Source organism: Geotrypetes seraphini, chromosome 1 (genome assembly GCF_902459505.1).
Source record: "Geotrypetes seraphini chromosome 1, aGeoSer1.1, whole genome shotgun sequence".
Lineage (NCBI taxonomy): Eukaryota > Metazoa > Chordata > Amphibia > Gymnophiona > Dermophiidae > Geotrypetes > Geotrypetes seraphini.
The window spans coordinates 134,545,760-134,563,521 of NC_047084.1; the positions used below are offsets into that span (position 1 = coordinate 134,545,760).

The 17,762-nt window shown below is 45.0% G+C and overlaps 1 protein-coding gene across 1 annotated transcript in view; it reads left to right on the forward strand.

The window, feature by feature from the left end:
* SLC25A31 (solute carrier family 25 member 31) overlaps positions 1–17,762 on the forward strand; it is a 145,588-nt gene that overhangs the window by 68,516 nt on the left and 59,310 nt on the right. Inside the window, exon 4 of the mRNA XM_033938877.1 lies at positions 9,097–9,251. Coding sequence (XP_033794768.1) covers positions 9,097–9,251 — 155 coding nt within the window. The remainder of the gene's footprint in view (positions 1–9,096; positions 9,252–17,762) is intronic.

Here is a 17,762-nt window from a genome sequence, read left to right on the forward strand (position 1 = left end):
CTTTTGCAAGTATGCCTGCAGGAGTGTGTTCATTCTGCTCTCTATTTCTGGCCGCAGTATGCTCTGGATTAGACAATGGGCTAGTCCTTCCCCTTCCCAGGCTACTTTGGCGAGACTTCTCTTTCAGGGCAGTTGTTTGGCAAGGGCCTGCTCAACCTCATGTATTCCGTGGTGGTCTGTAGCCCTAAGATCCTGCCTGATAGCGGTTCCAGACCCTCTAGGGGTTCTGATCACTCTAAAATTTTCATGGCTTCATGCTTTACCTTTCATATTCAGTGCCATATCTCAGCCTAGAGTTCCCAGCAGCGGTATTCCAGCTAAGGACATGCATGGCCATCTGACTCCCATCCTGCACCCCCTGTCAAGTAGACGCAATGGCGCCATCTGGGGGGGCCCCCTTTTATGGATGGGGCAGGCTGTCAGCATTCCTGCAGGCTTGGGTTTGCATTTTGTCTGATCAGCTTGTTGTTCTCTGGTCCAAGCGGAGCTGTATTCCACTTTCTTTTTGGTGGTTCTGGCCTTTCTCCAAGCTGGTCTGGTCTTGATCAAAGCCTCTGCAATATCCCTTCGGGTCCAAGTGGCTTTGTTCTCTTGTTTTCGAGCTCAGGGTCGTCCTTCATCTTTGGCGTCTCACCTTGATGTTGCCAGATTTCTGACATAGACCACTGAGTATGTGATGATTTGGTATAGAATTGGGCTGAGGAGGGCATCAGTGGGAACTCCACTAATTTGGAACATGAGGATGTTACTGGCCAGACTTTATGGTAGATATCCTGTAAACAGGATGGTTGGGTAGGCTGGAGTGAGCTTGGACGGCAACTTCAGCATTTGGAACCTAGGCCAATACCTGGTGGACTTTACAGTCTTTGACCCAGAAATATCAAAGAAGAGACAAGTTAATTTAATCATGTATTTTTTTAATGAGTATAACTAATGGGCAGACTGGATGGACCGTTCAGGTCTTTATCATTTAATATGTTACTATAGTCTGCCATTCCCCTCCTGGGAATTGGAGCTCAAGACGTTTTTTCTGGTCGCTGTTCCATCAGCGAGGCATGTCTCCGGACTCCAGGCTCTTTCTTGCAGTGAACCATTCTTCCGGATCTAGGCATATGGAATTTTCCTTGTGCACGGTTCCTTTCTTTCTGCCGAAGTTGGTTTCTACTTTTCCTGTTACTCAGGGAGTCTGTTTGCCTGTTTTTCAGCCTGTTGGTTCAAAGACATTGGCTCGTGTTTTGGGGAACCTAGATGTGCACAGAGTGTTTCTTCGCTACCTAGAGGTCACAAATGAGTTTTGTCTTTCTGACCATTTGTTTGTGCTGAGTCATTCTGTCAAGCGGGGCGCTCCTGCTTCTAAGCCCAAGCATGGCACTCCCGCTTCTAAGCCCACGATTTCCAGATGGATCCTTGATGTCCTTTTGTCAGCCTACATTTTTTCTGGGAATCTGTCTCCGGTTTCCTTCAAGGTGCATTCTTCTAGATGTGTGGCTTCTTGGTGGGCCAAAGCTAGAGCTGTCTCCCCTGAGGAGATCTGCACGGTAGCAATGTGGTCCTCTCTATCCACATTTGCCAAGTTTTACACTTCTGTAGAGATGATGCAGTATATAAACTTAAGGTTTAGTTTAGTTTAGTTTACAGTGTGGATGTGGTGGCAAGACAGGAGTCTGCCTTTGGATCCTCGGTCTTACGGACCAGCTCAGGAAGCTTGCCCTAGCTTTTTGGGGATTGCTTTTGTACATTCCATTTGTCTAGAATATCTCACCTGTTGCACTGGGAAAAGAGATTATCCCAGGACAAGCAGGCAGGATATTCTCACATGAGGGTGACGTCATCCGTGGAGCCCCGGTACAGACAGCTGTACAAGTGCATCAGCACCTTAAGAACTTTAGAAAGTTCGCGACTGACCACACCAATATGCTGAAGGGTTGTCGGGTAAGATTTGCCTCTTTGTGGATGATACCAAAATCTACAATAGAGTAGACACGCCGGATGGTGTGAAAACATGAAGAAAGACTTGGTGAAGTTTGAAGAATAGTCTGAAATTTGGCAGCTAAAATTTAATGCTAAGAAATGCAAGGTCATACATTTGGGCTGCAAAAATCCGAGGGAACTGTACTGTTTAGGGGGTGAAGAACTTAAGTGCATGACGGAAGAGCGGGACTTGGGTGTGATTGTATGTGATGATCTTAAGGTGGCCAAACAGGTTGATGCCTCTATATAAGACTGGTGAAACCTCATTTATAATATTGTGTACAATTCTGGAGGCCGCACCTTCAAAAAGATATAAAAAGGATGGAGTCGGTCCAGAGGAAGGCTACTAAAATCGTGTGTGGTCTTCGTGGTAAGGCGTATGGGGACAGACTTTAAAGATCTCAATCTGTATACTTTAGAGGAAAGGCGGGAGAGGGGAGATATGATAGAAACGTTTACATTTCCCCTATTTGCGGTTTCGACGTTCGCAGTTTTGATTATTCAAAATTTATTTTCCCCAGCCCCTCCCCCTGAGAATCGCTCATTGGCAGCCCACATCGAATAAAACCGGCACCGGGACTTGTATTGGGGCGATGAGGGGGACGATCGGAGGAGAGTGGTGATCGGAGGCGGAGGAGGCAAGCAGCTGCCCCAGGAGCACGGACCTTACCTGGTGGTCTAGCAGTGACACAGGGCAGGAGCGATCTTCCTACACTCCTGCCCCGTGTAGAACCATGCTGTGAGTTCCTGTGGTCTCACGAGATTACAACAGGGAGTTCCTGTTGTAGTCTCGTGAGACCACAGGAACTCACAGCATGGCTCTGCACGGAGCAGGAGTGTAGGAAGATCGCTCCTGCCCTGTGTCAACCATCTGCCCCGTGTCAACCACTAGACCACCAGGTAAGGTCCAGGGGTGGATCAGAGCCAGCCCAAAAGTTATTCGTGAATTTTCCTTATTCGCCGGCTCTGTGAATAGAGAGGGAGAAGTGTAAATACCTATGTAATATAAATGTACATGAGTCGATTCTTTTTTATTTGAAAGGAAGCTCTGCAATGAGAGAGCTTAGGATGAAGTTAAGAGGTGATAGGCTCCGGAGTAATCTAAGGAAATACTTTTTTACAGAAAGGGTGGTAGATGCGTGGAACAGTCTCCCAGAAGAGGTGGTGGAAACAGACTGTGTCTTAATTCAAGAGGGCCTGGGATAGGCACTTGGGATCTCTCAGAAAGAGATAATGGTTACTGTGGATGGGCAGACTAGATGGGCCATTTGGCCTTTATCTGCTGTCATGTTTCTATGTTTCCCGCCCAACATAGGCGCGCAGCTCCTCCGTTCTAAGTTTTCCATGAGCTAAAAAGTCATGGTTCAAACTTTCCTTTGTTTTTGCCTTTCCGCTCACGTGTATTTTATTTTATTCTTCTTTCTCTCGTTTTCCTTTTGCTTAATAAAAACTAAAATGACAAGTTCTTTCTTTACCTCACTTTTCCCTTACGGGCGTTTGGTCAGCAGGGCCTCTTAGCTAACCTCTGCCTTGGATTTAATTTTTGGCTGAGATGGCCTCCCCGTCAATGTCCTGCCCGTTCTCATGATTTTGGATAAGTGCGGCAGGTGCTGTGGGCAATTTTTCAATCAGTTATCGACAAGACATCAATATCGGTGTCGGAGGAGTTTCAACGGTGTCGCAGGTCATTAGGCATCAAGTCCATTCATGCCAATATTGCAGTGACCATTATTGTGTCTTGCTTATCTATCTTTCATCGAGGGTTGCATCTTACCCAAGATACCCTCTTCGAGGAGAGCCGCAACACTAACGGTACCAGCAGAGAAGCATAAGGTACCGATGTCTTTCTTTTGAGAGCCACTAGTTTTCTACAGCCATTGTCAGGTCATTCTGGCATCGAGTCCATTCATGCCAACCAAGCGATCATTCCTCTAGTGCAGTATCTCTCAAATGTTCTCAAGCCGACGCACACTAAAAATAGTGGCCATGGCTCACGGCACCCAGAAGTGCATGGACATCACCGTGATGACATCTTGTGCATGCGTGACATCATCACGTCAGCATTCATGCATGCGCAGAGGCCCTCCAGACAGACCCTGAAATACCAGTAGGGCGTGCCAGCAGGGAAGTCTGACAAATATCAACTGAGTATCCCCAACCACAGACCTCCCAAACTCCACCCTAGACCCACCCAAGCTCTTCCCCAGATCCCACCCCCTTTACTAATTGTAATGTAATTTTTTTCCATTCATTTTTCATATACACATAATATACACAGCAGATATAAATTCTTAAAACTGACACATTTTAATCACTATAGTGAAAATAAAATAATTTTCCCTACCTTTGTTGTCTGGTGACTTTATTTTTCTGTGCTTTTAACTATGTTTCCAGGGCCTTCTTGTCCATTGACTATTTTTCTCTCTGTCTTCACTTTCTGCCTTGCATCCTTCCATCTTTTATTGGTAAATGAAGAACACAACCCTAATGTGCTATAAAGCTTTTTTTTTTACTGGAAGTAGCTTTTACATATGTGAAGATTAGCTCAGAGACACGGAGGTGGTAACATACAGGAAATAACCCCCAACCACCTCACCACCCAATCATTGCTAAATCGTCCATACTTGTAAGCTTTTATATGGCTTCAAAACATTTGTGCAATGAAAAATTATAAATCTCATAATTCATTTTGAAATCCTGATGAAAAATAAACTTAGCTAAAGCTTGGTTTCGACGTGAACACGTTTGTGCTCCTGCATCAGGAAACCAAATAGCTAGATATTCAGCCGCACTGTAAAGAACGTTTGGGCAGCCAAAAGGTGATTTGAATCTAAAAGATCAAGTTCATGTCCGTACAGGCAATCAGGTGACCATGTACTATATAAACATGCAAGGAGGAACGGGGTTTCCTCTGTCAGGAGGCTCAAAAGATTTGGAATTGGGCGATTCCTCACAACATCTTTCTCAAAGCTTTTTATATTCAGGGGGAACAGAATTCTTTAGCGGATAAACTAAGCCACATTCTTCAACCTCACGAATGGACGCTGAACTCAGCAGCTCTCCATCTCATCTTCTCTCAATGGGGGACTTCTCAAATAGACCTGTTTGCATCTCCCCACAACCACAAGCTGCCCTGCTTTTGCTCCAGGCTATATTCTCATTGCCTAGAAGCGGACGCTTTTCTCCTGGATTAAACACACAAGTTCCTCTGTGTGTTTCCACCCATTACTCTTGTTCTCAAAACACTTGTGAAGCTCAAACAGGAGTCTTCCACCATGATTCTGATAGCTCCTTGGTGGCCCAGACAACTATGGTTCTTTCTACTTCAATTCAGTATCAAAGAGCCAATTGGTATTGGTACCTCTTCAAATTTTTTTCATCTCTTCTCACACAGAGTCATGGTTCTCTTCTGCACCCCAACCTTCAGTCTTTGCACCTGACAGCTTGGTACCTCTCAGGCTGACTTCACCTGACCTACATTTTTCTCAGCCTGTCAGAGACATGTCTGTGTTATTCTCAGAAAAGGACCCGTTTTTCTGCCTGGTGCATACTTCACCACCAGGATCCAAAATCTACCTCTGTTTCTTCAGTTTTGGATTTACTCCTGCATTTATCGCACTCTGGCCTCAAATCCATTTCCATTAGAGTACATCTCAGTGCAATTGCTGCTTTTCATCAACCAGTGGATGGCAGTCCTCTCGCTGCTCATCCTGTGGTTTCCAGATTCATGAAAGAACTTTTCAATTTCAAACCACATCCAGTAGTTTGGGATCTTAATATAGTACTTGCTAGATTGATGAAGCCTCCTTTTGAACCAATCTTTTTGGCTCATCTCAAATATCTCACCATAACAGGGTGATGCTTCGCACTCATCCAAAGTTCTTACCAAAGGTTATCACTGAATTTCATCTCAATCAATTGTTCTTCCAGTATTTTTTCTTAAACCTCATTCTCATCCTGGGGAAACGACTCTTCATATTCTGGACTGTAGACGAGCATTGGCTTACTATTTGCAATGGTCTAAATCACAATGATAGTTTATAGTTTATTTAAATTTTTGATTAAACGCTTATCCAAAGGTACAAAGTGTTGTACATAATAATTTAAAATAGCTGGGAAACAAACAATTTAAATTATTAGACATACACCGACTAATCGTATATCTTATGACCAGAGAACATTGGGAAAAAAGGGAAGAGCTACAATTTCTTATAAAGAATACATAAAAGGAGAATACAATAGGAAAGGGGGAAAAGTTAAATAAAGTGGAAGTATCTACTTCTGTGAAAAAAAATTTCAGTTATAGGCATCTTTAAAGAGAAAGCATTTAAGGCTGCTTTTAAAGTTCTACAGGTTTTGTTCAGCTCTAAGATGTAGAGGGAGCGAGTTCCAAATTAGAGGGGCAGTGACTGAAAAAATGAGAGTACGACGAGTACCAATTATCTTTAAGGATGGGACGTTAAGAGAATACTGTGTGGCTGATCATCTCCCCAGCTTTTTGTCTCTTGATTCTACAAGTTGAAGCATCCTGTCTCCATAGTAACATAGTAGATGACGGCAGATAAAGACCCGAATGGTCCATCCAGTCTGCCCAACCTGATTCAATTTAAATTTTTTTTTTTAAATTTTTTCTTCTTAGCTATTTCTGGGCAAGAATCCAAAGCTTTACCCGGTACTGTGCTTGGGTTCCAACTGCCGAAATCTCCAAGAGAACGATGTCCAATTGGTTGGCTGCTTGCATCTCGTTCTGTTAGGCTTAGGCTGGGCTGCAACTAGAGATTCTTGTCACCCATAAAGTCAGAGCTATGGCAGCTTCAGTAGCTTTTCTTCGCTCTACTCCTATTGGTGAAATCTACAAAGCTGCTACTTGGTTCTCGGTTCATATCTTCACTTCACATTATTGTCTGGAATCTTATTACAGATGGGATGGTGTTACAAAATTTATTTTCCTAAAAGGCCAACTCTCCCACCATCCCATTTTGGTTAGCTTAGAGGTCACCCATTTGTGAGAATATGCTGCCTGCTTGTCCTGGGATAAAGCACAGTTACTTACCATAACAGATGTTATCCAGGGACAGCAGGCAGCTATTCTCACAACCCACTCACCCACCTCCCCTGGATGGCTTCTTAGTTGGCTTACTGAACTGAAGAGCTGCGCACCTACGTTGGATGGGAAGGCACTTGCCCATGCGCAGTGCGGTCAGTTGTGAACTTTCTAAAGTTCTTAAAGTGCTGGTGCACTTGTACAGCAGTCCGTACTGGGGCTCCGTGGATGACGTCACCCACACATGGGAAATCTGCCTGCTGTCCCTGGCTAACACCCGTTACAGTAAGTAACTGTGCTTTATGTACTTAGCCTGGTAAGCTCTTTTCCAGTAGATAGGTGAGACATTCTAGACTCCCGCCCTGTTCTTCCTGCGCCTGACTACTGCCTCTGTTGGTTTATGCATTTCCAAGTTGTACCTTGGATGTCATTCAGCCCTTGGAGGCTGGGGAGTATACTGTATATATGTTCCTCTTTCTGCGAGAGTAGTTTCTGAGGTTTTTGTAGGGTGTTTGCAGCTGATATTATCATGTTACTCCTTTGAGCAGATCAGTTATTTATGACCTTGATAGTTATGGGTGTCTCTACTTCACGTTGGTTTGGTGGCCCTTGGTGTTTGGGTACTAACTATAGGTGAAACTAAAGAGCTCAGTGATGTACAGAAGAGTCACAGAGAAAATATCCAAACTGGAATCCAGCCATGTAGACACTGCCTATTTGTCTAGAATGGCTCACCTATCTACTGGAAAAGAGTTTACCAAGGTAAGTACATAATCTTTTTATAAAGAGCTAACTGCGTTTTTAGAATTTTCTTAAGATTTTTATTTTCCCTTTGATCTTTTTCACATATTGTGTGCAGTAGATTAGCCTCTATTTTTTACAACAAAATTAATATACAGTGGAACCTTGGTTTGCAAGTAACCCGGTTTGCGAGTGTTTTGCAAGACGAGCAAAACAGTCCCGCAAACCTTAACTCGCAAAATGAGCACTGTCCTGCTAAACGAGCACACACATACACACACACCCCCCGCTCGAACCGGCATCGCACCCCCCGCCCGCAAATGTCCCCCCCCCTCCCCCGTGAGAACTGCATCGCACCCCCGTGCTGGAAGCTGCATCCACCCACCCTCCCAAGCAAGCTCCTTACACCATCTGCTGCGTGCCGGTGCCATTTAAGGAAAGATCCCGCCTCTTGCCTGGGCTGGGCCTTGAGCATCTGCGCATGCTCAAGGCCTTCTGGCTCTCGTTCTCTCCAAGATCTCGAAGAGAGCGAGAGCCAAAAAGGCCTTGATCATGCGCAGATGCTCAAGGCCCAGCCCAGGCAAGAGGCGGGATCTTTCCTTAAATGGCACCGGCAAGCAGCAGATGGGGTAAGGAGCTTGTTTGGGTGGGCGGGCGGGCGGATGCCGCTTCCAGCACGGGGGTGCGATGTGGTTGTCGCAGGAGGGGGGGCATTCGTAGGAGGGTGCGATGCCGGTTTGAGCGGGGGGGGGGGGGGTGATGGAGCAGCGCCGATAGCCTCGATGGAGGAGGATGAGGTGGAACGAATCAAAAGTGAGTTTCCCTTACTTCCTATGGGGAAACTCGCTTTGATATGCGAGCAATTTGGTTTACGAGCATGCTTCTGGAACGAATTATGCTCGTAAACTAAGGTTCCACTGTATTTGGAATGATTTGCCCTTTCTAAATCCATGCTCAAGGTCGGTTACATCTTCAGATACATGAGTTATTTCCCTTCCAAACTGGCTTAAAATCTAGTGGTACTTGGAGGCAGTTGACCCAAGGTCACAAAAAATATCAGTGGGAGAAGCAGGATTTAAACCGTCTGGTTCTTAACTCACTCTTGAACTACCAAGGTATATCGCCACTCCAAAATAATCAGTAAGAATATGAATGCATTTTTGAAGAAATAATATAAAGATACATTGGATAAATTTGAAAAGTGAACCCAAGATGAGAATAAAAAGAAAAAGCATCCTTATTAACTGATATTTTTATGTATAACAGATCTTAAATAGTTTTGTATTTGTATATTCCTTTGAAAACAATACAGTGTTATTCAAGTAAATATTTCATTTTAGGTCCAGCAGAACGACAATTCAGTGGCTTGGGTGACTGTATTATTAAAATTGCCAAGTTGGATGGGCTCCGTGGTTTATATCAGGGATTTGGTGTTTCAGTGCAAGGAATCATTGTGTATCGAGCTTCTTACTTTGGCTGTTACGACACCATAAAGGTATCTAGTTTTTTATGGTCTTCACATTTACAGGAAGGTCAAATGCTAAAAATATATACTTGACAAAGAAAACTACTTACTGTGTTTTGTAAAAACTTTAAATTATCATATGTCATAGAACTCTGTGGGCAAGGTCTGCGAATGGGTTAGTTTTACAAATATTGTGGCAGAGGTTATTCATTTAGGGCCTGATTTTATAAACAACACCTAATCATAGAAACGGAAACATGATGGCAGATAAAGGCCAAATGGCCCATCTAGTATTCCCATCCACAGTAACCATTATCTCTTTCTCTGAGAGATCCCATGTGCCTATCTCAGGCCCTCTTGAATTCAGACACAGTCTCTGTTTCCACCACCTCTTCCAGGAGACTGTTCCATGCATCTACCACCATTTCCGTAAAAAAGTATTTCCTCGGGTTATTCTGGAGCCTATTACCTCTTCATCCTTTGCCCTCTCCTTGCAGAGTTTCCTTTCAAATGAAAGAGACTTGACTCATCCACATTTATATTATGTAGGTATTTAAACAACTCTATCATATCTCACCTCTCCTGCCTTTCTTCCAAAGTATGCAGATTGAGATCTTTAAGTCTGTCCCCATACCCTTATCACGAAGACCACACACCAGTTTACTAGCCTTCCTCTGGACCAACTCCATCCTTTTTATATCTTTTTGAAGGTGCGGCCTCCAGAATTGTACACAATATTCTAAATGAGGTCTCACCAGAGTCTTATACAGGGGCATCAATAACCTTTAGGCACTGGTCCATGCGATTGTCAGTCAGCTGTTAAGCGTTCTTTATAGAATCATGCCTAGCGGTGCCTAGGAATCACTAGGCGATGTTGATGTAGGCACCGGTATATTAGGCCAGGCTTTACCTGACCAAATATAGTAGCGCTTGCCTCAATACCGGCGCCTACCTCAGCAATGCCTAGCAATTTCTAAGTTTACCTTGCCTGCTTTTCAGATAAGCATTGGAGGGTGCCTGGACTTAGGCATTGCTACGCGCTGCACGGATATCAAGCATAACTCTAATTATCCTAGGATAAGCAGGCAGCATATTCTCACATGTGGGTGACATCATCCACAGAGCCCCAGTATGTACAGTGTCAAAAGTGCAATGCTACTTTAAGTTTATAGAAACTTTGCAACTACTCATACCATGAATGTATGAGTGCCTTCCCGCCTGATGTCGACTCATGGTACCTCAGTTCTTTGTTTTCCGTGGAGTAAAGAAGTGCTATTTTTTTGGACTCTGTCTAAAATCACATTGCCTTCCCATCAGCATTTCTAATTTTGCCCTTTGGCTTTATTTCTTTGTTTTCTTATTATAGTGTTCTTCGGTCTGTAAAAAAAAAATTATTTTTTGTACTTCAGTCGGACCTTTGGGCCCTCTTTTTTCCACTATTGAGTCTTATGACTTCACCGCCAAGATTTTTCCGCCCATGTCTAAACCTTTGAGTGGTTACAAGAAGTGCTGTCTGTGCCAGTGCCCTATTTCAATCACTGACCCGCACAGTTGGTGTTTACAGTGTTTGGGGCTTGAGCATCGAGTAGAAACTTGTACTCGTTGTTCTACACTACAGAAACACTAATTAAAGGCTCAACGTATCCAGCAGGAAAAGCTATTTGGCTTGGCCATGGACTCCAGTGATAAATCTGAGCCATTGGTACTGACATTGGATGCTGTTCATCCATTGGGCATGTCTGCTAAGAAGTCATCTTCTTCCCAACAAGCATCGCAGGCCTCTACAGCATTGAGTCCCTCAATGAAGGCCAAGAGTCGACGCCATCAATCTCCTTCAGTTCAGGTGGTGTCTCCTACAGGGCATCCATCCTCATCAAGGTCTCCCACCCCTCAGCATAGTACAGTTACTTACTGTAACAGGTATTATTCCAGGACAAGCAGGCAGCCTATTCTCACATATGGGGGTGACGTCATCCACGGAGCCCGTATGTGGATAGCCTCGCAAGGAGACTTGCTTGTAGAAATGTAGAAGTTCCGAGTCAGTTGCACTGATGGGTGACGGCACCGACGGAGCCCCGGTACGGACACTTTTAGAGTGATTGCACTCTAAGAACTTGGAAAGTTCTAGAGACCGCACCGCGCATGCGCGAGTGCCTTCCCGCCCGACCCCGACGCGCGGTCCCTCAGTTTCTTAGTTTCCGCGGAGCTAAGAAGTCGCATTTTCAACGGCTGTTGAAATATTTTTTCATTCGCCTTCCCGCTCGCGTAAACTTTTTCGGGTTCTTTTTGCCCTTCCGTTTTTCTTTCTTTTAAAAAAAAAAAAAAAAAAATTTCTCTTGTTTTTGTCAAGTTTCTTTATTTGACCCGGCGGGGCCTACTGCCATCATCGAGGCCTCGGCCTTCGATTTGGCAGAAGCCGTGTTTACGTTCATGCCCCCCCAGCCCGGGTTCAAGAAGTGCCAGCGGTGTGCACGGCCTATTTCCCTTACAGACCCGCACAACTGGTGCCTTCAGTGTCTGGGTCCGGAACATCAGGCCTCTACCTGCACCCGCTGTGCCACTTTGAAAAAGCGGACTCTCAAAAATCGAGAGATACAGCAGAGACTGCTTTTCGGCACCGACATGTCCGACCCCGCGTCTTCGGCGCAGGTCTCGGTACCTGTTTCGTCGGCACCCACCTCATCGACGCCACGCGATACCGCATCGGCGTCGCAGCATGCAGGTAAGCCGGCTAAGAAGCCTTCCCCGCTGGAACGTCCTCCGGTCTCCATTGCAGAGAGTCCAATCCTGCCGACCGTGAGGCGCCAGCGGAAGCGCTCCGCCCCTATTGAGGTGAGTCCCTCGACATCGGGCTCCTCATCTCCGGGGCGTCAAGCGGCACCGCAGGTACCGCAGAAGAAAAAAGCGGTACCGGTGCCCTCCCTTGATGATCGCATTGCGGCCATCTTGCAGGTACAGCTGAAGGAACAGCTCAAACAACTCCTTCCAGCTCTCCTGACACCGAGCCCTCCGGTATCGGTCCCCACTGAGCATCCGGTACCGATCGTGGAACAGCCAGTATTGTCACCATCCACTCCTTCGGTACCGGTACACTTGACCTCATCGGCATCGATGCCTGTCCTCGCACCGGAGCCTAGGTCTCATCACCAATCGGTACAGACATCGGCTCCGTTGCGACCGATAACATCGCCCGGTACCGCGTCGGTGAGGTCGGGTAAGTCGGTACAGAAATCCCGACACCGAGAACCATCCACCCCTGAGTCTCGGGACCGTGGTCCCCATGTTCGAGACCCTGATCTGTGGGGCGACTCTGAAGAACCTCTTCAGTCAGAAGGGGAGTGTTCATCAGAGGAGGACGAGCCTGTTCTGCAGAATATTTCCTCCAAACCTGATTCCACCTCTTTCTCTTCTTTTTTAAGAGATATGTGTGAATCTCTTTCCATTCCATTGGAGGCTGAGTCTAAAAAGTCCAAAGCTTTCTTGGACGCTCTTGATTTTGACCAGCCTCCAAAGGAATTCTTGAAACTCCCTTTACATGACATCCTGAGGGAGACCTTTTACAAGAATCTGGAGACTCCTCTTACCATCCCGGGAGCCCCTCGCAAATTGGATTCCCTTTATAAAGTAATCCCTATTCCTGGTTTTGATAAACCACAGCTCTCTCATGAGTCTCTTCTTGTAGAATCCACCCTCAAGAAGTCCTTAGGAGCTAGTGTCTATGCTTCTGTCCCTCCTGGCAGAGAGGGTAAAGCCATGGACAAATTTGGTAAGCGACTTTACCAGAATGCGATGCTTGCTAATCGTTCTGGTAACTATGCTTTTCATTTTTCATTTTATTTAAAGCATCTCCTTACCACCATGGCTTCCTTTGAGCAGTACCTTCCTGTGGGGAATCGTGAGGCTTTCCATCAGTGCTCTTCAGCTCTTTTCCAGCTTAGGAAATTCATGGTAAGGTCTATATACTTCAGTCCATACAGCCTTAATTATATAATTTCTTTAGTCTTTTATCTTTTATCTTTTATGACCTCAGTAGTACAAACTGTGAGAAGATTTTCATTCACAGTATAGTATGTACTAAAATCTTCATCGGTCTATCTTATTTATTTACTTTATATATATTTTTTAGTTTATTATTCAAATAAATTAGAAAAGGTTACTCATCTCTTTATCAGAGCATAGCAGGGGTTCTTCACCGACATAGGCTATGTTTCGCCGCTAGGGCTTTATCAAGGTAATCCCCTGATAAAAAAGAGAGAGAGATATTATGTCATAGTTATTAGTCTAAAAAAGCTATTCAACAGTTCTTATCAGCAGCTCCTAGGGGTATCGTTTCTAGCCCATATAAAGCAGTTGAAAAAAGTTTACAGTTATATCTTGAACATTGGTAGATACCTTTGTTATGCCGATTCCACACGTACTGCCATCATTGTAGTTTAGTTTAGGCAGAACAATATGGCCGCGGCGTTTTTTATGCAAAATAAAGACGTCATGATCTCATATGCACGTACCCAATCAGCTTCCAGAATCAGCCCCGGGTCATTTAAACCAGTGTCATCCATTCTACTTCTGCATTCAAACCATTAGGTTTAACAGTATTTAGAGTATAAATCATTCGTTGTTCCTTGAAATTCAAACGTTCGTTATAGTTCCCCCCTTCCCACCCTATATTAACATGATCGATAATTCTCCATTTAAGATCAGTGATTTTATGTTTCTGAGTTTGCCAGTGTTGCACAAGAGGTGCTTCGAGGCTCCCGGTATTTATTTTAGATTTATGCTCAGTAAGTCTTATCATTATTTTCCGACTTGTCCTACCTATATATACCAAGTCGCACGGACATTGAATCGCATAAATCACATGAGTACTAGTGCAGGAGGTATTCATCTTCGATTTAAAGGTTTTATTAGTACCAGGGTGAGTCCATTCAGGGCCTACTAGTGCCTGGGCACACCATTGGCATTGCCCACAGGTTTCATGAGTAAATTGTTGGTCAGTATCAGCAGTTTTATTTTTATCCTCAAATTTATATAGGGATAAAAATTCCCCTATAGTTTGTCCTCTCTTATATGATACAATAGGATATTCATCAAAACAAGAATGGAGCTGAACTACTGACCAGTGTATTTTAATAGTTTGAAACAATCTACTGCTGAGGTCAGTAAAAGGAAGCACACATATCATAGTTTCATCTATATCTGTAGCTCTTTTTTCTTGAATCAAAAGTGATCGTTGGGCATACTTAGCACGGAGGTATGCTTTCTTGATAGATTTTTTAGGATAGTGCTTTTCATAAAACCTCTGGGACATTATTTTTGCCTGTTTTGTAAATTCTTCATGATCTGAGCAGATCCGTCGAATCCTCAGGAACTGGCTCACAGGTATGTTAAATTTCAGAAAATATGGATGATAACTTGCAAAATGTAAGAAATTATTTCGTTCGACATCTTTTCTGTATAAAGTGGTTGTGATGGATTGATCTTTCATTATCGTCAGGTCTAGATATACATTCTTACTGGGGTGGGCTGTCATGGTGAAGGTAAGGTGTGGGTCTAAGGTATTAATCCATCCAAGGAAATTTTCCAGATCATCATACGATCCGCCCCAAAAGAACAAGATGTCATCCAAGTATCGTTTCCACAGTTTAACATTATGGAAGTGCATTGATGGATAAATATAATCTGCTTCAAACTTGGAGACGTATAGGTTAGCTACAGAGGGGGCCATAGTCGCCCCCATCGCAACCCCTTGCGTTTGATAGTAAAAATCACCATAATACCAAAAGTAGTTAGATTTAACCACCAGCGTAGCGAGTTTAATAAGCCAATCTTTCTTAAATCTACCCAAATTCATATTAGTTAGGGTTTCCTCTACTATCAGTAGCGCAGCAGTTTGAGGGATTTGAGTATATAGAGAGACGATGTCAAGCGTCACTATATATGTAATTTCAGAAGCATTAGTTACTGTATCTAAAATTCTCAGTAAATGAGCTGAGTCTTTTAACTTGATCCTAGAGGGCATAGCCAGCGTTCAACCATCTCCTCTCCTCCCTCAACCGATAGGAGGACGACTGTCTTTCTTTCTCAGCCGGTGGGAAGTTATCACTTCGGACCAGTGGGTCCTCAACATCATCCGCCACGGCTACTCTCTCAACTTTCACACCCTTCCGGGCCAAAGTCTACCAAAAGAGTCTGCTTTGCACACTCCTCAATCTGCCCTCCTTTGTCAGGAGGTTCAGTCCCTCCTACTTCTAAACGCCATAGAGGAAGTTCCTCTGGACCAAAGAGGGCAAGGATTCTACTCCCGGTATTTTCTAGTCCCCAAGAAAACAGGAGACCTCAGACCAATTCTAGATCTGCGAGATCTCAACAAATGTTTGGTCAAAGAAAAATTCAAGATGCTATCTCTAGCTACGCTTTATCCTCTCCTCGATCACAACGACTGGCTATGCTCTCTCGATCTCAAAGAGGCCTACACTCACATTCCAATTCATCCGGCCTCCAGACAGTACCTTCGCTTCATGATAAATCACTGTCATTACCAATACAGAGTGCTCCCCTTCGGCCTTGCCTCCTCTCCAAGAGTGTTCACAAAATGTCTGGTAGTGGTGGCAGCATTTCTACGCTCCCACCACCTTCAGGTTTTTCCCTACCTGGACGATTGGTTAATCAAGGCCATTTCATCTCAGACTGTTCTTCTGGCCACCAACCAGACCATCTTTTTTCTACAACTCCTGGGGTTCGAAATCAATATACCCAAGTCTCACCTTCTTCCTACGCGGAGACTTCAATTCATTGGAGCGGTACTGGACACGGTCCAGATGAGAGCCTTCTTGCCGGACAACCGTCTTCACAACCTCCAATCGCTCTGTCAGCAGGTGCTGTCCCAGCACTCCATTTCTGCAAAGCAGATGATGATTCTCTTGGGTCACATGGCCTCCACAGTTCATGTCACACCCCTGGCACGGCTTCACCTGCGCACTCCTCAATGGACCCTAGCTCTCCAGTGGTCTCAAGCGACAGACTCTTGCTCACGACACATATCTGTGACATCGTCTCTTCGTCAGTCTCTGCAATGGTGGTTGATATCCTCAAATCTCTCCAGGGGCCTTCTGTTCCATCTGCCTCCTCATCATCTGGTCATCACCACCGACGCCTCCCCTTATGCATGGGGAGCCCATCTGAACGAGTTCCAAACTCAGGGCCTTTGGACTCCTCAGGAAAAGAAGCATCACATCAATTTCCTGGAACTCAGGGCAATGTTCTATGCCCTCAAGGCCTTCCAACACCTTCTATTTCCTCAAGTCCTTCTAATTTGCACAGACAACCAGGTGGCTATGTACTACATCAACAAGCAAGGGGGAACGGGCTCTCGCCTCTTATGCCAGGAAGCCCAGAGAATCTGGTCTTGGGCATCCTCGCGCCGCTTATTCCTGAAAGCAATTTATATTCAAGGGGAACAGAACTACTTAGCGGACAAGCTCAGCAGAGTTCTCCAACCCCACGAATGGACTCTCGACCCATCGACTCTACAGTCCATATTTGCACAATGGGGCACTCCTCAGGTGGACCTTTTTGCAGCTCCTCACAATCATCAGTTGCCCCAATTCTGCTCCAGACTTTACTCTCCTCACCGTCTGGCAGCGGATGCATTTCTTCTGGATTGGTCCAATCTGTTCCTTTATGCTTTCCCTCCTCTGCCTCTCATGCTTCGGACCTTGTTCAAACTGAAGAGGGAACGAGCCACCATGATCCTGATTGCACCACGGTGGCCCAGACAGCATTGGTTCTCCCTTCTACTTCAACTCAGTTCCAGGGATCCATTTCTACTTCCACTGTTTCCATCTCTGCTTACACAAGATCAGGAAACCCTCCTCCATCCCAACCTGCAATCTCTGCACCTGACAGCTTGGTATCTCTCGGGCTGACTTCAGCTGATTCTTTGTTATCTCAGCCTGTTCGCTCCATCCTGGACGCCTCCAGGAAACCAGCCACTCTACAATGTTACCATCAAAAGTGGACGAGGTTTTCTTCTTGGTGTCTCCTACATCATCATGACCCCAGGTCTCTTGCTGTGGAACCTCTATTGGATTATCTGCTTTCTCTGTCTACTTCTGGTCTCAAGTCTACTTCCATCAGAGTTCATCTCAGTGCCATTACGGCTTTTCATGAGCCAGTCCAGGGGAAACTCCTTTCAGCTCATCCCCTGGTCTCCAGATTCATGCGAGGTCTTTTCAATCTGAAACCACCTCTCAAAGCACCTCCGGTGATCTGGGATCTGAACGTGGTTCTCTCCGCCTTGATGAAGCCTCCATTTGAACCCTTGGCTACTGCCTCTTTCAAGTTTCTCACTTGGAAGGTACTTTTTCTTATTGCTCTCACCTCTGCCAGGAGGGTCAGTGAGCTACATGCACTAGTTTCTGATCCACCTTTCACTGTCTTTCATCACGACAAGGTGGTTCTACGTACACATCCAAAGTTTCTCCCTAAGGTTGTTTCTGAGTTCCATCTCAACCAATCTATTGTACTACCTGTTTTTTTCCC